The sequence below is a fragment of the Prionailurus bengalensis genome, chromosome A2 (assembly GCF_016509475.1).
Source record: "Prionailurus bengalensis isolate Pbe53 chromosome A2, Fcat_Pben_1.1_paternal_pri, whole genome shotgun sequence".
NCBI lineage: Eukaryota > Metazoa > Chordata > Mammalia > Carnivora > Felidae > Prionailurus > Prionailurus bengalensis.
This window is the reverse complement of record NC_057348.1, coordinates 57,866,596-57,883,922: the sequence shown is the minus strand read 5'-3', so window position 1 is coordinate 57,883,922 and position 17,327 is coordinate 57,866,596. Positions and strand designations below refer to the sequence as shown.

The window sequence follows — 17,327 nt, the reverse complement described above, 5'->3', positions numbered from 1 at the left end:
GTGAGGCGTGGTTGAGTCCTGGTTTTGCACAGGGTGCCCCAGTCTCCACTAGACAGAAGTCCCTCCCCGGGCGGGCGTAGCCCCTGGGAAACGTGCTTCTCCTGGGGTGTGTCAGCTGCACGCCCAGGGTTTTGGTGAAGAGAAACACGGGTGAAGTGCCGGGTCCTCCCAGAAGTGAGGGAGTAGACGGGTGTTATCCCTGTGAATGCAGCCCATCACGCCGTACCCACGCAGCGCCCTCCCGGCCTGTCCAGGCCAAGGGGTACCGTTGCCCTAGGCTGTGACGGCAGACATCACTATACATCCAGCCACTGATCAGCCGGACCTGTAGCTAAGCCAGGAGGGTCTCCACCCTGTCCTGGACCCCAGCATCACGCGGATGGCGGGGGCCGACATGATGACTGCTCCCGTGGGATGGGCGTGGGGAAGTCTTCCCGAGGGATTCCACCCTGAGGAGAATAGCGCATGTTCCCAGGGTGATGTGAAAGGAAAACTTCCCACTTGCCTGCCTGGTTTTGAAGCTGACAAGCTTCTCCTGGACGGTGCCTCACCCCGAACCCTCTGCCACCACCACCGGCCTGGTGCTGCCTCAGTGACTCTCGAGTGACCGGTGGGCAGGACCCTTTCTCCTTAGCTGGGCTCCAGCCTCAGTGTTCCAAGGACAACCTTAGACTTTGTCTTGGAAAACTGATTTCTGGGGCACCTGGGTGGCTCAGTCGGTTAAGTGTCCAACTCTCAATCCCAGCTCAGGTCTTAATCTTTGGGTCATGAGTTCAAGCCCCACATGGGGCTTCACGCTGGATGTGGAGCCTACTTTAAAAAAAAAAAAACAGAGAACTTCTGATTTCTGAGATGGGCTTGGGCCAGGGCAGGATGTCCCTCTGGGACCCCTGGAGGGACAGGTGTTGGAGCCTGACCCTGCAGAAGCCCCCTGTCAGAGCTGGGCTGAGGCTGCGCCCAAGATGGGGTGTGTGACCAGCCTGCCCTGTGTTCCCTCCAGACTGCTGGCTGCCGGAATGGGCTGAGACCCCCGATGGGAGCCAGACAAGCAGGTAGGGTCCCCGGCTGTGACATCCAGAAACTCAAGTCAGAGAAGCTCCCGCCCCCAGAGAGGCACTGCACCCTCTCTCGCTGCCTGGGCAATTTGGCTGGGCCTGTGACCAGACCGGCCTCAACCTGGGAGCCGAACAAGCGGAGCCCATGTTGGAGCAGCCGTGTATGTGGCTCAGGGTGCCAGGCTCTGCCTCGGCTCACGTGATGCCAGGCGGGACCCTTGTGCCAGGAACTGTCCGGCAGCGCCTCCTTCTAACCGCCTGGTAACGCCTTCTTTTCCCCGTGGGGCTGGTGCTGTGCTAGCCCCCTTACACGTGATCTCATTCTCTGCCCCTCGACCCGGTCAAGGCCTGGGAGGGAGAGAAACAGTTTGCCCCATTTGGTGCAGAAACTGAGCCCAGGGAAATAGAGTGTGACCCGAAGCCACACGGCCACTCTGTGGCAGAGCCAAGACTGAAAGCCCAAGGCGCCCTTCTTGCCCCAAGTTCCTGCTTGGCTGCTGGGCCTGCCCGCCTGTGGGTTCCTCTGCAAGGGGCATAGTTGGAACCAGGGATGGGGGGCTTCGGGAAACCTGCTGCGCTCCTGGGAGCTTCCCCCTGCTGGGAACCTGTGCAGACCCTGCCCTTGGCTGGGCCAAGAAGCCTGTGTATAGTGGGGAAGACAGGTGAGCATCCTGTCTCTGCCCCAAGAGGATAGCCATTTCCTAGGGAAGAGCACAGCTTCCCGACATGAGGCCCCAGGGGTGGGCAGGTGACCCCTGTCCAAGGCTCAGCAAAAGCCCTAGTACGAACTATAATATCCACCAGTACCTGGTTCTGGAGAGTCCCAGGAGTGCCCCCTGGTGGCGATGCCCACCTTGCCCCACTGCCCCAAACTTTCTGGGACTTTCCATCACCCTGCTCCAGAACCTTTGGCCGGCACACGTCCACATCGCCCACTCCTTTCCATTTGAAGCACATTATCGAGCCCCCGGGGGTAAATGGGGCAGGGGTTGATTCTATGCTCAGAAAGCTCACCCCCCCAGTGACAGGTTCTGCAACATCTGCCTAGCTTCTGGGCTCTCCCCAGTTTCCCTCAGTTTTTGTCTGCCTGACAAACTCCTGTTCATCCTTCAAAGCCCAGCTCAATGAAGCTAGAAACCTTGGAATGCCCATCGGAATGGGACTGGATAAATTACAGCCCCTCCCTCCCATGGAATGGAACTAGGAAAAAAGTCTATATATGGTCTTAGAGGAATCTCCAAGATGTGCCCTTGAGGGAGAAAAAAAAAAAAAACCCTAGAAGCAGCAGTAGCATATGTCACTATTTGTATTCTAAAAGTTGGGTCAGGGGTGGAGCGTCTGGGTCGCTCCGTTGGCTAAGCGTCTGACTTCGGCTCAGGTCATGTCTCCAGGTTTGACAGTTTGAGCCCCGTAGAGTTTGAGCCTCTGTTGTCAGCCTGGATCCTCTGTTTCCCCCTCTCTGTCTCTCTGCCCCCTCCCACTTACGCTCGCTATCTCTCAAAAATAAATAATAAACTTTTTTAAAGGTTGGTGGGGGGTTAAAAAGCACACTGTGCATCAGGAACAGGTCTAGCAATTTCTCATGAATCTGCACCCAGCTGCTCCACTCCCGGGTATTTACGCAAGAGACATAAAAATCTATGTCTACACAAAGACTTTTATGCAAGAATGTCTGGGGCACCTGGCTGGCCCAGTCGGTAAAGCATGCGACTCTTGATCTCTGGGTTAATTCAAGCACATTAGGTGCAGAGACTACTTAAAAATAAAACAATCAGGGGCGCCTGGGTGGCTCAGTCTGTTCGGCATCTGACCTGGATTTCAGCTCAAGTCATGATCTCACTTTCGTGAGATCAAGCCCTGTGTCAGGCTTCACGCTGGACATGAAACCTGCTTGGGACTCTCCCCCTCTCTCTCCCTCTGTACCCCCCCACCCCCGTCCTGCTTTCTCACTCCCAAAAAAATACATATATTTTAAAAAATAAAAAATAAGACTATATACATCACATGCACGTTCTGTACTGCCATTCACTATTTTGTGAGAATATATTTGCTGAACATTGGAAAAGAGAATTAAAGGCAACTCTTTTTTTTTTTAAATGTTCATCACAGCTGATTCATAGTAGCTGAAATGTAAGATTGGGCCAAACAGCCAACGGCAGGTAGGTGGACGAGGAAACAGTAGTACACTCATACAGTGGCATCTCCAGGAATCAAAAGAACAGTGATAGCACAGCCTGCACGAATCTCAGAAGCGTGGATCTGTTTGAAGCGGACTCAAACGAGTCACAAGAGAATGCATCCACGCTTTTAAGTACTACCCCATTTTTAAGTCCGAGATCAGGCAGAGCTGATCTATGGTGAGAAAAACCAGAACAGCGTTGTTTTTCTCTAGCGTGTTGGAGTCGGCCTGGCCTCAGCCTCCATTGCAGGGAGCCTGCTTGGAGGCTCAGGGCCGGCTCTCATCTCCGACCCTAAGACCAGGTTTGGCCACGCCCCGTGGGCGGGGCGCTGGGAGCAGGGCGGGCACACGGGAGGCAGGCGCTGTGCGCTTCTGACCGCGCGGGGGCGCTGTGGCTTCGCAGTCACGGGCTTCGCGCCGCCGTGGGGAGGCGGTCAAGACCCCCGGGAAGCGACAAGGGAGAGGGACTGGCACTGTCCTCGCAGTCGCTCGCCTCTGGGACACCGCCGCCCACCGGATAGGCCACAGCCGGGCCCCTCGCCCTTCCCCTCGCCTCGCCCGCGCTGTGCTCAGCCACTCGGGCTTCCCGCCTACTACCCGCCTCTCCCCCATCCCGGCCTGGGGCCGCTGGCCTCCCCTGCGCTCCCGTCGCTTCCTCTGGGAAGCCCTCCAGACGCCTGCCTGAGCACCTGACTTCCGGCTCCTTTCTGTCAGTTTGTCAATGGGTGGGTAGGCTGGCGTCTGTCTCCGAGGCTGACCGTCCCAGGCAGCCTGGCTCTTTCCCCAGCAGAGGCCTGGGGACGGGTCACCTCGGTGGGCATCTGTGGACTTTGGCGCTGGCGGTCCGCAGGCTCTACTCAGTCACCTGGTGTGGCACGGGCGGGGCAGACGGGGTGAACCCAGGACGCCGGGCTGGCGAGAGGGCAGGGGCCAGGGAGCTGGTGGGACACCACCCGCGAGCCTTGTGATCTGTCCCCTGGGCCGTGGGGATCTATGAAAGGGTTTTGAGTAGGGGCCTGACTGGTTCAGGTCTGGAGTTTCCAAAGATGGCTGGGACAGTGGGGACAGGCCTGCAAAGGCCCAGGAGGCTGGTGGCCCTGGTGGCAGAGGCCTGGAGGAGTCTGAGAGCAGAGGTCACATTAGCTGTCCCCCCTACTCTCGGCCCTCCCCGCGCTGTCAGACCCGCACTCCGCCACCCCCTCGGTGACCCCTGTGCCCCAGTGTGAGAGGGCGGTGTCCTGTGCGCGAGACCCGCCGCAGGTGGCACGGCGGGCTTGGCGGGCCCCTGGGGGCACCCCCGCCGCCGGCGCGTCCCTCCGCTGCGGGGTCCGCGCGCCCGCGCCCTGGCGCCCTCCCCGCCGCTGCCCGCGTCCCCATTAATCACGCGGCGCTGACGGCGCCGATCTGCGCGCGGGCGGCGTGACGGGGACGGTGACGGCGGGTGACGGAGCGGGCAATCCGCGGGCGCCCATCGGCCCATCTTATCGCGCCGGCCCAGCCGCCGCCCGCCGCGCGCCGCCCATTGATCGCGCCGGGCCGGGGCCGGGGGTCAGCGCGGGCCGGGCCGGCCTGACAGCCGCATCCATCGCCGCCCAGACGCGCGCTGATGGCGGCACGGGCGGCGCGGCCCGGCCATTAATCACCGCGCCTGCCGCCGAGTGACGGGGAGGGGCGACAGGGCCAGCCGGGCCGACAGCCAGCCCCCGCGGCCGGCCCACCCCTTCCCCACCACCCGGCCCTGCTGCGCGCCTCTCCCCGCACCCTGGGCTGCCCGGTGACCCTGCCCGGGCCTCCGGCTGGTCCCTAGGGGGCTGCTGGCCGCGGGATAAATGGGAGGGGGGAGGGGTATGGAGTGGGGAGCGCCGAGCAGGTGCGCCCAGGTGGACCCTGCTCTGCTCCTGGGCTACGCGGCCTCCCAGAGACCAAAAGGGAGGGCTGACCTGTCCTGACAGCCGCCAGTGCTTGGCTGGAATCAGGAGGCAGCCATTTCTGCCCTCTGGCTGCTCCAGCCCTGGCTGGGCCTCTGGGGGTGCAGGGCCCAGGGGCCCAGTGAGGGGCAGCACAGGCTTCGGGAAGTTGTGAACACTGAGGAAAAAGCTCCTGCCTTTGCAGGTTTCCAGAGCCCTGAGCAGGGCTTGTCCTTCCGGGCCTAACAGAAGAGTCCAGCCACCTGGGATTTCTAGGCCTTGCCAAGGGCCTGCTCCTCGGATAGGGAGGCGCAGAGCCTAGCCAGCTTCTGCCTCCCGTTGGGCAAAACTGTGACCTTCTCTTCTCCCAGGAGATAGGATAGGATCCGGCGCTCCTTCTGAATTTTACTTACCTGGAGCGCCCGATGCAGCCACACATCACTTAACCATGTCCCCACATCCATCGATGGGACACGGCTGCCCCCATCTCATAGATGCGGAAGCCAAAGCTCAAGGACCAGAGGGACCACCCTCATCGGGACCAAGGGCCTTACCCAATCAAAAACACATCCCTGTGCATCATGCCCCCAGACCCAGATGCTCTGGACTCCCACCTGTCGCCTGACCAGGATCCCTCAAGAGCTGCTCGGGCCGGACCAGCTGCCCAGGCTCTGGGGGCCGCCGAGGACTGCTGGGTGACCAACGTCTGCTGCTTTCCTGGCAGAAGCCTGCTGACGCTGGGCTCAGACATGGGGGCCACCAGGGAGTCCACCCCCCACCGCTGTGCAGCTCTGTTTTGCTTCTTGTTTGCTAACCAAGAAGTCACTTTCTGGTGTGACACCATCTATCTGTTCAGTCCTTAAAAAACATGATATCCTACGAACGAATGTAGGAAGCGCACCCTAAGAGGTGTGTGTGGCCGGGGCAAAGGCATGTGGGCTGAGAAAATGGAGGGGGACAAGGGGACTTCCCAGACAAGGGACGCTCTGTCTTTCAGGAGCCCTTCCAGCTCTCACATGCATCTCTGCATCTCAAGGGCCATTAGCTCCCATCGGGGAGCTGGGATTTACATGCCAACAACTTCCCCTCAGCCACCCAATCAACTTGGGCAAGCCGGGAGGCCCCCAGGAGAGCCTGGGCCCAGGGCTCTGAATATCAGCCGACCAGCCCCCCACCCTGCCTCACTTTAATATTACAACAATTTTTCACACCGGAGCTGAAATAGTGCAAAAAATGGGGCTGCTGTAATTGTTGTTAGATTGTGTGTCAGCCTGATAAGATGTAACAAATATTTTCCTCCCCACCAGGGTCTGTTTCCCTCTTGGTAATGGATGGAGAAACTTCTCATAGTCGGCGAGGGATCGGTCGTAAAAACTTCGCCTGGAAGATTAATGTAACAATCACGGGCCTTGCTGGAAAAAAATAGGAGGAAAATTAAAATAACCCAACCTTCGTACCTATCCAGAACCATCTCCCTTACTGGAGCACAGATGAGGGAGGTGGGCTAGCTCCCTGGGTGGCTCCAAGGCCAAGATACCTGAGGAGAGGAAGGCTGTGACACCACCCCCCCCCCCCCCGCACCCCCCACTCCTCAGCGCTCTGGCCATTGCTCTGGCCATCGGGGGTTCCCTGAGCAGTGGGGAGGGAGCTGTCCTAACCCGGGCCTGAGAGGTTTGTCAGCACTGCTGCTCCTTAAACACTGGAAAAGGTTTGGGGGCCAGGGGAGGAGGTCCTGCAGGGGCAGAGCCTGCTCTCGGCCTCTGGGACATCTGAGGCAAGTCACTGTCCTCACACCGGACCCTGCTTGCCTCACCTGCCTGGTACAGAGGTCAGATCTTGGAGGCCTCCCCAACAACTCCACACGGAGCAAGGTGGTTAGCCCACGGGGGTTAGGAGCACGGACTCAGGCCAGTCTGACCGCAAATCCCGGTTCCACCTCTTTCCGGCTGGGCTACAGTAAGAACGTGGATGGAAATGGAAAACAGTTACACGGGCTCCAGTACTAAATAGCTCTTGCCACACCTTAGGTGTCATTTTTTTTTCTAACGTGCCTTGAGTTGGGAGGCCAGAGACACAGGCACAAGGTCAGAGGATATAGGCCGCAGGGACAAGGCACAGCACTCAGCCCCGACTTCTGGAAGCGTCTCGCCACCTCCCGCCAAAGCCCTTGTCCTCACCCGCCCTCCCCCCTCTCCAAGGTGGCACCTCCCTCTGGGGCCAGGCCCACCACTCTGGCAACAGGGACCAGCTGGGGCCTTCTCGGGGCGTGAGTGTGGCCAAGGGACCCTCGGAGGGTTAGATGAACTCCCACACAAGACCTCAGCCCTCCTGCCCTCAGTGTCCCGGACATTTTCAGGTGGAGATCACTCGTGGGAAAACAGTTGTGCCTGCCCCACAGGGCCCTCATGGCTAAGTGGGATTAAAGCCCTGATTGGATCAACATCCCCATCATGGTTGGTCCTCTCTCTGGCGTGTATGAGCACGGAGACATGGGGCACCTGGGTGGCTCAGTCGGTTAAGTGTTGACTTCGGCTCAGGTCATGATCTCGTCGTGGTCTGTGAGTTGGAGCCCCGCACTGACAGCTCCGAGCCTGGAGCCTGCTTCGGATTCTGCGTCTCCCTCTCTCTCTGCCCCTCCCCCACTTGCGCTCTGTCTCTCTCTCAAAAATAAATAAACGTTTAAAAAATAAAAAAAGGAGCACGCAGACCCCGCCCGTGTCAGGAACCACTTCGGTGGCTAAGCTGGCAGACGAGGACCAGGCTGGGCAGGCAGAGTGTTGTGCTCATCCTACCAGGCGAGAACATTCCACCGAGGTATCTACCAGGGCTGCCATTTCCCCTTCCTCTCAAGGGGCGAAAGCCCCACTCGGTGCACTAACGTGTCAAAGGGACACAGGAGCCCACCGAAAGAGCTCTCAACGGTCGAAGCCGGACCAGTGTAACAGAATAAGTAACGTGGTATTGGATTATAACCCCAAGTATAGATGAATATCCCTCCCCGATCCACACCGATATACAGGATTGAGTAAACACGCAAGTGGGAGAGAATGGGGGAGAACAGGTATCTCCCATGCAGAATTCCAGATCATCTCTGTAGATCCCCAGCCCTCGAGGAGGTGGAGCAGCCCCCCTCCCCTCCACTTCCAGGTGGGCTGCACTTAGTGACTCCTTCCAAAGAGGACGATATAGAAGAGGGATGAGACAAAGGTGACAAACATGACCGGAGCCAGGTGACTGCCGGGAACGGCCCTGCACCTCCGTGGTCTTCCACAGAGTGATGGTGAGAAAACCTCAGACAAACGCGGAGGGCTGATCGACACAACGCCTGAGCGGCACCCCTCAACCTGTCACGGTCGGCAAAATCAGAGAACAGGTAAGAAACCGTCACAGCCAACAGGGGCTGAAGGAGGTGGGCCGGCTAAATGTAGTGTGGTGTCCTGGGTGGGATCCTGGGACAGACAAGGCCATTCCTTAACCCAGGAAATTTGAGCAGGGCAGGACAATGCGAGCCAATACTGGCACAGCAGATGTGACAAAGGAACCACACCAGCACTGTGGAACGTTAACAATGAGGGAAGCGGTGTGCGGCACACGGGAACCTCCTGCACTGTCTTCACAACATTCTGGAAATCTAAAACTGTTCTAAAACACAAAGTTTATTTTTAAAAAATTCAGAGAGAGACACGGCATCAAAATAACCTACAAGGGTTTATTAGAAAACATTCCAGGTGAAGCAGGGTTCCTTCAAAGCAACCACAGAAGTTATGATAACTTAAAAAGAAACACTTTCCACGCTGAACTGATGTCGTTCCCGACCGCGGCTGAGTGGGGACAGAGCCCAAGCGCAGGGCGGCCTCCCGCCAGACCCAAGGCCAGGCTCGCCCGGAGTGTCTCGCAGCCAACTCGGCCGTCTCACTTCATGTACTTATCCTGCTGGTCAGCCAGGATTTTGGCCGAGGACTTGGCATCATAGAAGAGCTCACTGATCTCCTCCACGTGCTCTTTCTCGATACTGTCCTTCCCATTGATCTTGGCCAGCAAGTTGGCCGGGGTCAGCAGCTGCACCGAGTACCTAGAGTGACAGGGGCCGGGGCAGGAGTGAGACGGGGCCACATCAGAGGAGGGCCACAAGCCACAAGCCACATCCCAGCCCCCAAATCTGTCACAGTCTGAAAGTTCTCAGACAGGCTGTAACTGCGCTGCTACTCGAAAGAGCACAGGGGCGCTTGGCTGGCTCAGTCGGTGGTGCGAGACTCTTGATCTCGGGGTTGTGAGTTCGAGCCCCGCACTGGGTATAAAGATTCCTTAAAACTAAAATCTTTGAGAAAAATAAAAGGGACCACAAACTGTGGTGGACACAGGTGCAGGCGAGGAATGCTAAGGCCCAGACTGGACACTGGACATGGCAGACGGCAGGCAAATGAGCACACAGTCAACCAAAAGCACGTTCCCCAAGCAAAGGCACAAAAATCCTGGAGTTAAGTACCGCTCCACCCAAAGAAAACATCTTGCAGTTCTGCTTGAACCTCCGAGCAAGGAACAGACTCAAAGGGAAACAGGGACTGGCTGGGAGCTGTGAGGTCGTGATTTCTCAAGCAGTCGGGACACCAAGAGGGACATCATCCACAGGCAGGTGGCTCTGGGCCACTGGCGAACAGTCAGGAGAGCAATCTGTGTCCATGCTCGTCCTTCCCCCTCCCCTGCACCCGCCACCCCCTGCCCACCACAGCCTGGAGAACAGAGCCAGGGGGAGGGGTCAAGCGGGGCCTGGCCAGTGAGCCCTCTGCCTCGGACCCTGGTCTCCGGACTGTCCATCTCCTCCACTAAGGGAGCTGGCAAGCTCTCCACACAGGGGAGCATCCACTGTAGGACAAAGGGACCTAACCTGTCACTCTAGCTTTATGGGCGCCGTCACTTAAATGTTCCGCGTTCTAAATCGCAGTGCCCAGGACGAGACCCATCACAGCAGTGAGAGCAGACGTGGTCCTGTGCCCTTGTGAGGGACCCATCAGTATGTCTCAGAATGGGCCCTACGGAGGCTCCACAGGGCAGATGGGCAGGGAGTAGCTCCGGGCAGACGTGCTCACCTCAGAGTCGTCTTGGTGCCAATCTCTCCCAGGTGGTTCAGCGCCTCCTCACTGATGTTGATCCCTTCTGTCTGGGCTCGGATTTTAATAATCTTTTGGAGGAGAAAGACCATGATCAATAGTGACTGACCTCAAGTGTCCCCTTTATCAAGTGCTTTAAAAACAATCTTGTCCAGCGTGTCTTGCCTGGCATCAACCGTGCCGAAGAGGCCCAAATCTGGGCTGGAAGGGCAGAGAGCTGGCCTCCACCCTGGGCTGCTGGCCCTGCATACCTCCGGGGTGCAGGGTTCACGGTGACCAGATGGCGGCTGGTACCCTTGGAGGTGTGGGCTAGGTAGCTCGGCTCCTACCTCCCCACCCTCCTCGCGGCAGTCCCCAAACCTAGAGAACGTGGGCCTCTCCGACACCTGCCCAGGCTCCCTCAAGGGCTCTAACCTTCCTCCCCAGCATGGGTACCACCACCTATAAGCACTCAGGCAAGAGGAGACATTTTTTATTTGTTTGATAAATACGATGGTTAAATAAATCAAAAAAGTTACTTTTAAAGATTTACCAGCCCTCATAACATCACTGGGAGATATCTAATCTATCACAGAGAGGCTGACGCTTGTTGCGGTTGGAAGATCCTGGTGAAGTTGGAGGGGAGGCAGGCTGGCGGCGCGGCCGCTGGAGTACAAGTGGCCCCGGCATCCTGCAGGCGCACCGGCGCTGAGTGATAAGGGGCAGCTGGGATAATGATGTTGTGTGTTGGGGAGCCGAGATAACTCGAGGACTTCGAGCCTCATATAATACAGGAATTTTTCACTTTGGCAGCTTCGTAAACAAGATATCAAGAAGCCCTTGTTTAAATTAAAGCCATAAAAACACCCGAGGTAGAGGCATAGGAAATGGGAAAGACTGAGCCCCCGGCTCAAGCCCTGCATGGGGAAGAGAGGGACCCGGGGTTTAGGAGCTGGGCTCTTCAGACTGGCCTCACAGCTCCCGGGCAGAGACCCGCAGAGGCAGGCAGCTCAGCGTCGGGGACCCCGGGGAGGGCACCCAGCACGTCGGCTGCCGTGAACGGGATGAGTCCTGCTCGGTAGGACAGCCAGGCCCTGCACAACTGGACCAGGGCAAGAGCCAAGGTGGACGAGACCTCGTGAGCCAGGGCCGGTGGCCTGTTGCACGCCACCAGTGCCACCGGGGCGGAGGGTAGGGAAGTTTCATTTTGTCAGGAGAGACTCAGAACTTAGACTTCTGTGTGAAATGTTCTGATGTCTAAATGTTGGCAACCTGTTCGAATAATTCACAAACACGGCCCCGGCCGTGTAGAATTCTTCTGTTCAGCCAGTGAGCGGGCTGCCAGTGTGACCTCTGTCAAAAGACTCTTAGCTTGTGCAGGAGGAGCTCCACCGTCCACCGTCTAGGGTGTGAAGCTAAAGGCACCGGGCAGAGGGAAGTAACCGGATAGGCAGAAGGGTGGCTGGCAAAGGAGCAGGGAGAGAGATCCTGCTCCTGGCTCCGACCACAGGACGCCCCTCCGACCACAACAGCCAGAGCCAGACAGATTTGTGCAAGAGGGCTTCTCACTGACAGCTGGGGATTAAGGAAACCTCCAGGTCCTGCCAAGAAAAACGTCCCCTGGGGGCCTTCGGAAACTCTAGGGAGATGCAAATGTTGAATCCTGGAGCCCGCTCAAGGTGAGAGCTTCAGACCAGAGCATCCGGCTGTCAGCAAGCCCCACGGCATTGGACGTCGGGCCTCGGGAATGTCAGGGACGCTCTGCTCTCACTCTCTCTCGAGAGCAGGTCAGAGCAATCCCAAGCGCTCCTGTTGCAGACTGCTCGGAAACGGACAGTTCATAAATTAGATCTTTAATCATTTAATAACCTGCAGGGATAGTTTATGAGGGTGTCGGCACTGATGGCAGGGTACACAAGTTACATTTACTTTGTTTTTTTAAAAACCCACCCCAGGCTCCCGTAAAAATGCTGAGGTTATCCCTTGAACCCACAAGAACAAAGCAGTGCGCGTCCCGGCAGTTAGTCTGACCTCTGCTCACCCGAGAGAGAGAGCCTGAGAAGAGGCTCTCCTGGCTGAGCCAAGAGGGAACCAGCCCTCTGGAGGAGCCAGAGGCATGGGGTGGAACGTTCCCGGAGAGCCCAGACCACGTGCTCCACGGTGAGCTGGCTCCACGTGAGGTCCTACCTCTGAAGCTCATCTCTGTGACCTGGGGATGCTCGCTGTTCCCGAGCCCCGAAGCCTGGTTACTGAGAGCTGTTGTGAGGACCCTGGCAGGTGACTGTGAAGTCCCCGCAAGCTGTTAACAGCCATGATAGTAACCGCAGTGGAGCGGGGCAGCCGGCCCCATCCCTTCCCTCAGTCAGCCTCGCTGTCTCACTCACTCCTCACGACAACCTTGAAAAGAGACAGCAGACCTTGTGCCAACTGCTCTAGTCACTCAGCCAGGAAGTACTGCCAGCGTGTGGGCTGCCTCCCTGGCACGATGACGCGGTGCCCCCGTCCCCAGGGTAAGGATGGGGGCGCGACCGGCTTCTCCTTTGCTTTTGCCTCTGCTTCTGTTCAGTGAATGCCTTGGCTTCAACCCGGCACTCGTCCAAGGGCTGGAGACCATGATTTGATGACAAGGCCCCCGGCCACGGACACCGTCCCCTACACAGCGTGCCAGCCGCTGCTCTGCACCCCTGTCAGTGCTGGTCACGAGGAGGTCTCTGGCTCCCGAGTCTCCACAGCACTCACGGGCGCCGTCGACCACAAACACCAGCAGGGCTGGGCCCCTCGGGCCACGGCAAGCAGAGTGCTGCCACGGAACGCCAGGAGAGGCCTTCAGAGCTCCAAAGGGAAAGGCCCTGCCGACAAACTGCCACAGGGAAGCCACCCCCAACCGGGACCTTTCTAGCACGTGGGAGCTGGTGGCACAGTGATGAAGACCAGGGGCTTCCAGACCAGGCAGCCTGGACTCCAGTCTGTCAGTCCTGTCACCCACTGGCCACTGACAAGCTCTATGAGCTTGGGTGGCTTAGTCAGCCTCGGTCTCTGGGTCCTCACCTTTAAGAATGACAGTGTAATAACTCTCCCACCTCACAGGTACCGGGGATCAAACGGAAGCGTGTTGGCTAAGTGTGTCCATGGGCTCAGCATGACATCTAACAAAGGGGGCCTGCGCTCTGTGAGAGGAGAGGGTCCAGGCAGGGCCTGTGGAGACACACACTGGTGCAGCCCTGGTCCACACGGACCCACAGTGAGGGACCTACACCGGCAGTGGGACCATCTGGGGCAAGGGCGGGCAGAGCAGGGCAAGAGCACAGCCGCGCTGCCCCGGTGGGCTACCAACCTAGGCCACAGGCTGCCACTGAGCACGTGGCCTGGGCTCTGCAGGGTACTGGCTGGCTCTGCATGTTGGACTTGTCACCCAGGGACTGAGCCATCCGCAGGAAGCGAGGGTGACCAATGACTACCTGGAAGTACGCATAAGGGGACTAGAAATTCTAAGTGTAAAGTGCCTGGGCACGTGGCGCCCCAGGTCCAGATCAAGCACGAGGCTGTCCCTGTGCAGAGAGCCGGGGCAGTGCCCTTTGGGGTAAGGCCCAATCTCAGACACCCATGTCATTTTCCACCCCCAGGTCTAACGCAAATTCGGCTCACGTGGAATGTCGAGCATACACTCTGTGTTAGGTACACTTCCTTCAGCCTCATATAGGCTGCTTTTAGGACCTCCACTCCCAGGGGCCCCTTGAAGCTGTGTGACCCTGCTTCACCAGCTCTCTAGGCCTCCGCAGCAGCCTCAGGCACAGCCTCCAAAGCCCCCAGGACGGCTACCACTAGTCACGTGGGTGGCAGCAGATACGCTCTCGCCCCCCTCCAGCTTCTGTGCCCTGCTGGAGCCAGCCTGCGTGGGTCCTGGTGGGACAGAGCTCTTGGCTTCGCCTACTCAACAGAAGAAGCCTTGGAGGGGGCGTGGCCTAGATAGCAAGAGGCTACCACAAAATCATATTTTATTGCCTCTTTCCTAGAGCTGGTAGCTTCCCTAAAGGCTTGTCATCAAGTTGATTTTTTCACTATCCCTTTCCTAAAGTTTATCAGAAGGGATATGATAGAAGAAACAACAGCCAAGACCCACAGGCAGCTAGGGTTTGGGAATACCTCAAGCAATGTCTCGTTAGCCCCCCGTTAGCCCACCCATCTTTCAGACGTGAGGACTGAAGCTCTGGAGTACTGTGACTTGCCCAAGGCCAGGAGCTAAGTGCCGGGACGGTGGTGGGAGCCAGGTGTGCTCCGTGAATACCTTTCTACACAGCATCAGGGATGCTGGGGCAAATGAGGGGAGAAGACTGTGGAGAGGGGGAAGGGGGACTCACCTGTTTCATTTCCTGTGGGGTGTACAGCATGGTCCGGATGATCATCACGCGGTCCAGAAGGTCAAGGGGGATGCCGTGAGGAGAGGTGATGTCCTCAGTACCCCTGCAAGGACCAAAATGATCACATCACCCGGGCCTCTCTGAGACCAGAAACTAGACACCGGAAACATGGCTGAGGTGCTCACAATGAAAGAGCAGCCAATTCACATCCTGGGCCGAGCTGCGACCACAGAATAAATTAACTAACATTCAGGTGGTGTCAAAAACAGCTTCGTTATTTTAGCAAATATCAATATCATAGGATATTTGGGGAAGAGAAGAAAAAGACATCTAAAATCCTATTAAAAATATTCATATAGATATTTACCAAATTTGCATATACATGCCTTTATAAATTACGCTAAGTATGTAGATTTTTGTTTTGGTTTTGCCCACACTGCTTCTGTCTTAATAACCTATCAAGTATTTTACTTAACCCAACCTGTTGGGGATTTAGCTGGTTTCCAAGTATTGCTATTAATAATGATGTCTGATAAATAATTTTATGCATACAGTCATGAACATTTCCTCAGCCACTCTCAGAGTGCCTGACACGACCCTGAATATCTGTCTGAAGGAATGAATGTCCTAATTTACACAGCTACATGAGTGATCCGATCTCACTGCACTGCAGCCAGCACAGGGTAGTCTAATTCTTAAATATTTTGCTGCTTTCATGGTTTAGAAAAAGGAAGGGTGACACCTTGTTTGAACTTACAGTTCCTGGATTACTAGCAAATCACTTGAACGTCTTCCCTTAGGTGCATTAATTATTTTCTTTCCTTTTGGAACTAATTGTGTCCTTGGTGCCTACTTTTCTCTCGAGTCCTTAAACAAGTCGTGGGAGGAGCAGCCCAGGAGGGGAGTCCTGCCGACCCACCAGGCCCCAAGACTCCAGGTGCCCGATAGGCCATGTGCCCGGCAGACCTGGTCGCAAATGAGGTTGGCCTCAGCCATAGGGTCCGGAAGCCCGACGTGCCACGGGCTCCCACTGCAGCCACTGGCGTCAGAGCGGCCGTAGGTCTACATCGGCGCTGTTCCTGCGTCCCTAAACCTGCGCCAGGCTGCAGAGTCCATGGTCATAACTCATCAACAGAACAAAGAACAAGGAAGGTCATCTGGATTTAGCTGTTAACATCAGAGTATTCCGTTTCAAACATAAGTGAACATTCAAGAAATACAACTTTAGTGAAGAAATCTTTGTGTTGAAATTCTATCAGGTCGTCAGTCGAAGTATAAATGTATATTTATCATTGCAAGAATAAAATGTTCTGATGCACACTACAACAGGATGCTAAGTGAAAGAAGCTAGTCACAAGAGGGCAGATACTGCAGGATCTCACTGGTAGGAAATACCTAGAAAAGGAAAATTCATAGACACAGAGTAGAGTAGAAGTTACCAAGGGCTCGGGGAAGGGGATGATGGGACTCACTGGTTAATGGGTACAGAGTTTCTGTCTGGAGACATGGGAAAGTTTTCAAGATGGGTGGTGGGATGGTTGTACGACTCTGTGAATGCAATTAGTGCCACTGAACTGTATACTCAAAAGTAACTAAAATTGCAAATTCCGTTATATACATTTTCTCAAATACAAACAATTCAAAGGAAGAACAAAATGCTATCCTTAAGGAATAATTGTTAAATCTAATATTAAAAAACAATTAAGACCTTTCAAAATAAATAGGGAAGTCAACTAATAGCAAATATAAATATTAAGGTAACTTCAGAGAAAACAAATCTTTTCCACCAAAAAAAGATTTCCAAAGTAACAAGGAAGAATTATAAAGAGTAAATTCTATCATGATTCAAATCTCAGTATTTGGTATGCTTGCAATCTTTACATGCAAAATTAAAACTACAATTAATTTTGAAGTATCTGATTCTGTTTAGGCCGCAAGTTCAGTTTTTTTAAGTCTTACTTTGGATTTCTCTTGGGAATTCTCGGGAACTCTTTAAAAGATCTCAACTTTGCCATGTTAAGATATCCCAAATTCTGTAACACTTGTGGTAAATAACTCTCCATTCAGATATAATAACAAACATAGAAAGTATAAAGAAGAAACGGTTAGAGGAAAAGATGAAGTACTCCCTAATTAAACTTCAAAAGAACAGTATTTATAACAGTGCACTAAGAATTTCTCGTGGAGGGGGTGCCTGGGCGGCTCAAGTACGTTAAGCATCTGACTCTTGATTTCGGCTCAGGTCATGATCTCAGTTTGTGGGATCCAGCCTCGCATCAGGCTCTGCACTGCCAGCATGGAGCCTGCTTGGGATTTTCTCTCTGTGCCCCGCCCCCACCTCACTCGCCTCTCTCTCTAAATAAATAAACTTAAAAAAAATAAAAAAGAATTCTCATAGGGACTTGACCCACGGCGGACAAGTGGACCAGCAGCAAATCCCCAGCACCTCAGAAGAGCCCCTGGGTCTCCGCAGGCTCAGCCTGGACACGTGACCTTACACAAAGATGAGAAATGACAGAGAGCTTTGAGGCAGATTATATGCTTATGTTCAACATTTAAATATGGTATCAGGAGATGTGGGAGAGACGGCGACTACTACAGAAACTGATGAGGACACATGCAAAGAGACATAAATCGGCGAAACGGAATATTCCGATGCTCTTTGTCCGGGAAGATGGTGTTGTAGTAGTTGCCCAACCACTGAGAGTTGGCTGAAACAAAGAACTGACCGCGGGACATAG

The 17,327-nt window shown here is 55.5% G+C and overlaps 1 protein-coding gene and 1 pseudogene across 2 annotated transcripts in view; one reads left to right on the top strand and one right to left on the bottom strand.

Annotated features, from left to right (window-relative positions):
- Positions 1-8,830: 8,830 nt before the first annotated feature.
- Positions 8,831-17,327, bottom strand: part of RUVBL1 (RuvB like AAA ATPase 1) — a 44,631-nt gene continuing 36,134 nt past the window's right edge. For both annotated transcript variants that reach the window (XM_043588275.1, XM_043588276.1), the window contains 3 exons: positions 14,587-14,689; positions 10,229-10,320; positions 8,831-9,213 (listed from right to left, as the gene is read on the bottom strand). In XM_043588275.1, coding sequence (XP_043444210.1) covers positions 9,054-9,213; positions 10,229-10,320; positions 14,587-14,689 — 355 coding nt within the window. In that variant the 3' untranslated portion in view covers positions 8,831-9,053. The remainder of the gene's footprint in view (positions 9,214-10,228; positions 10,321-14,586; positions 14,690-17,327) is intronic.
- Positions 15,538-17,301, top strand: LOC122486495 (annotated as a pseudogene).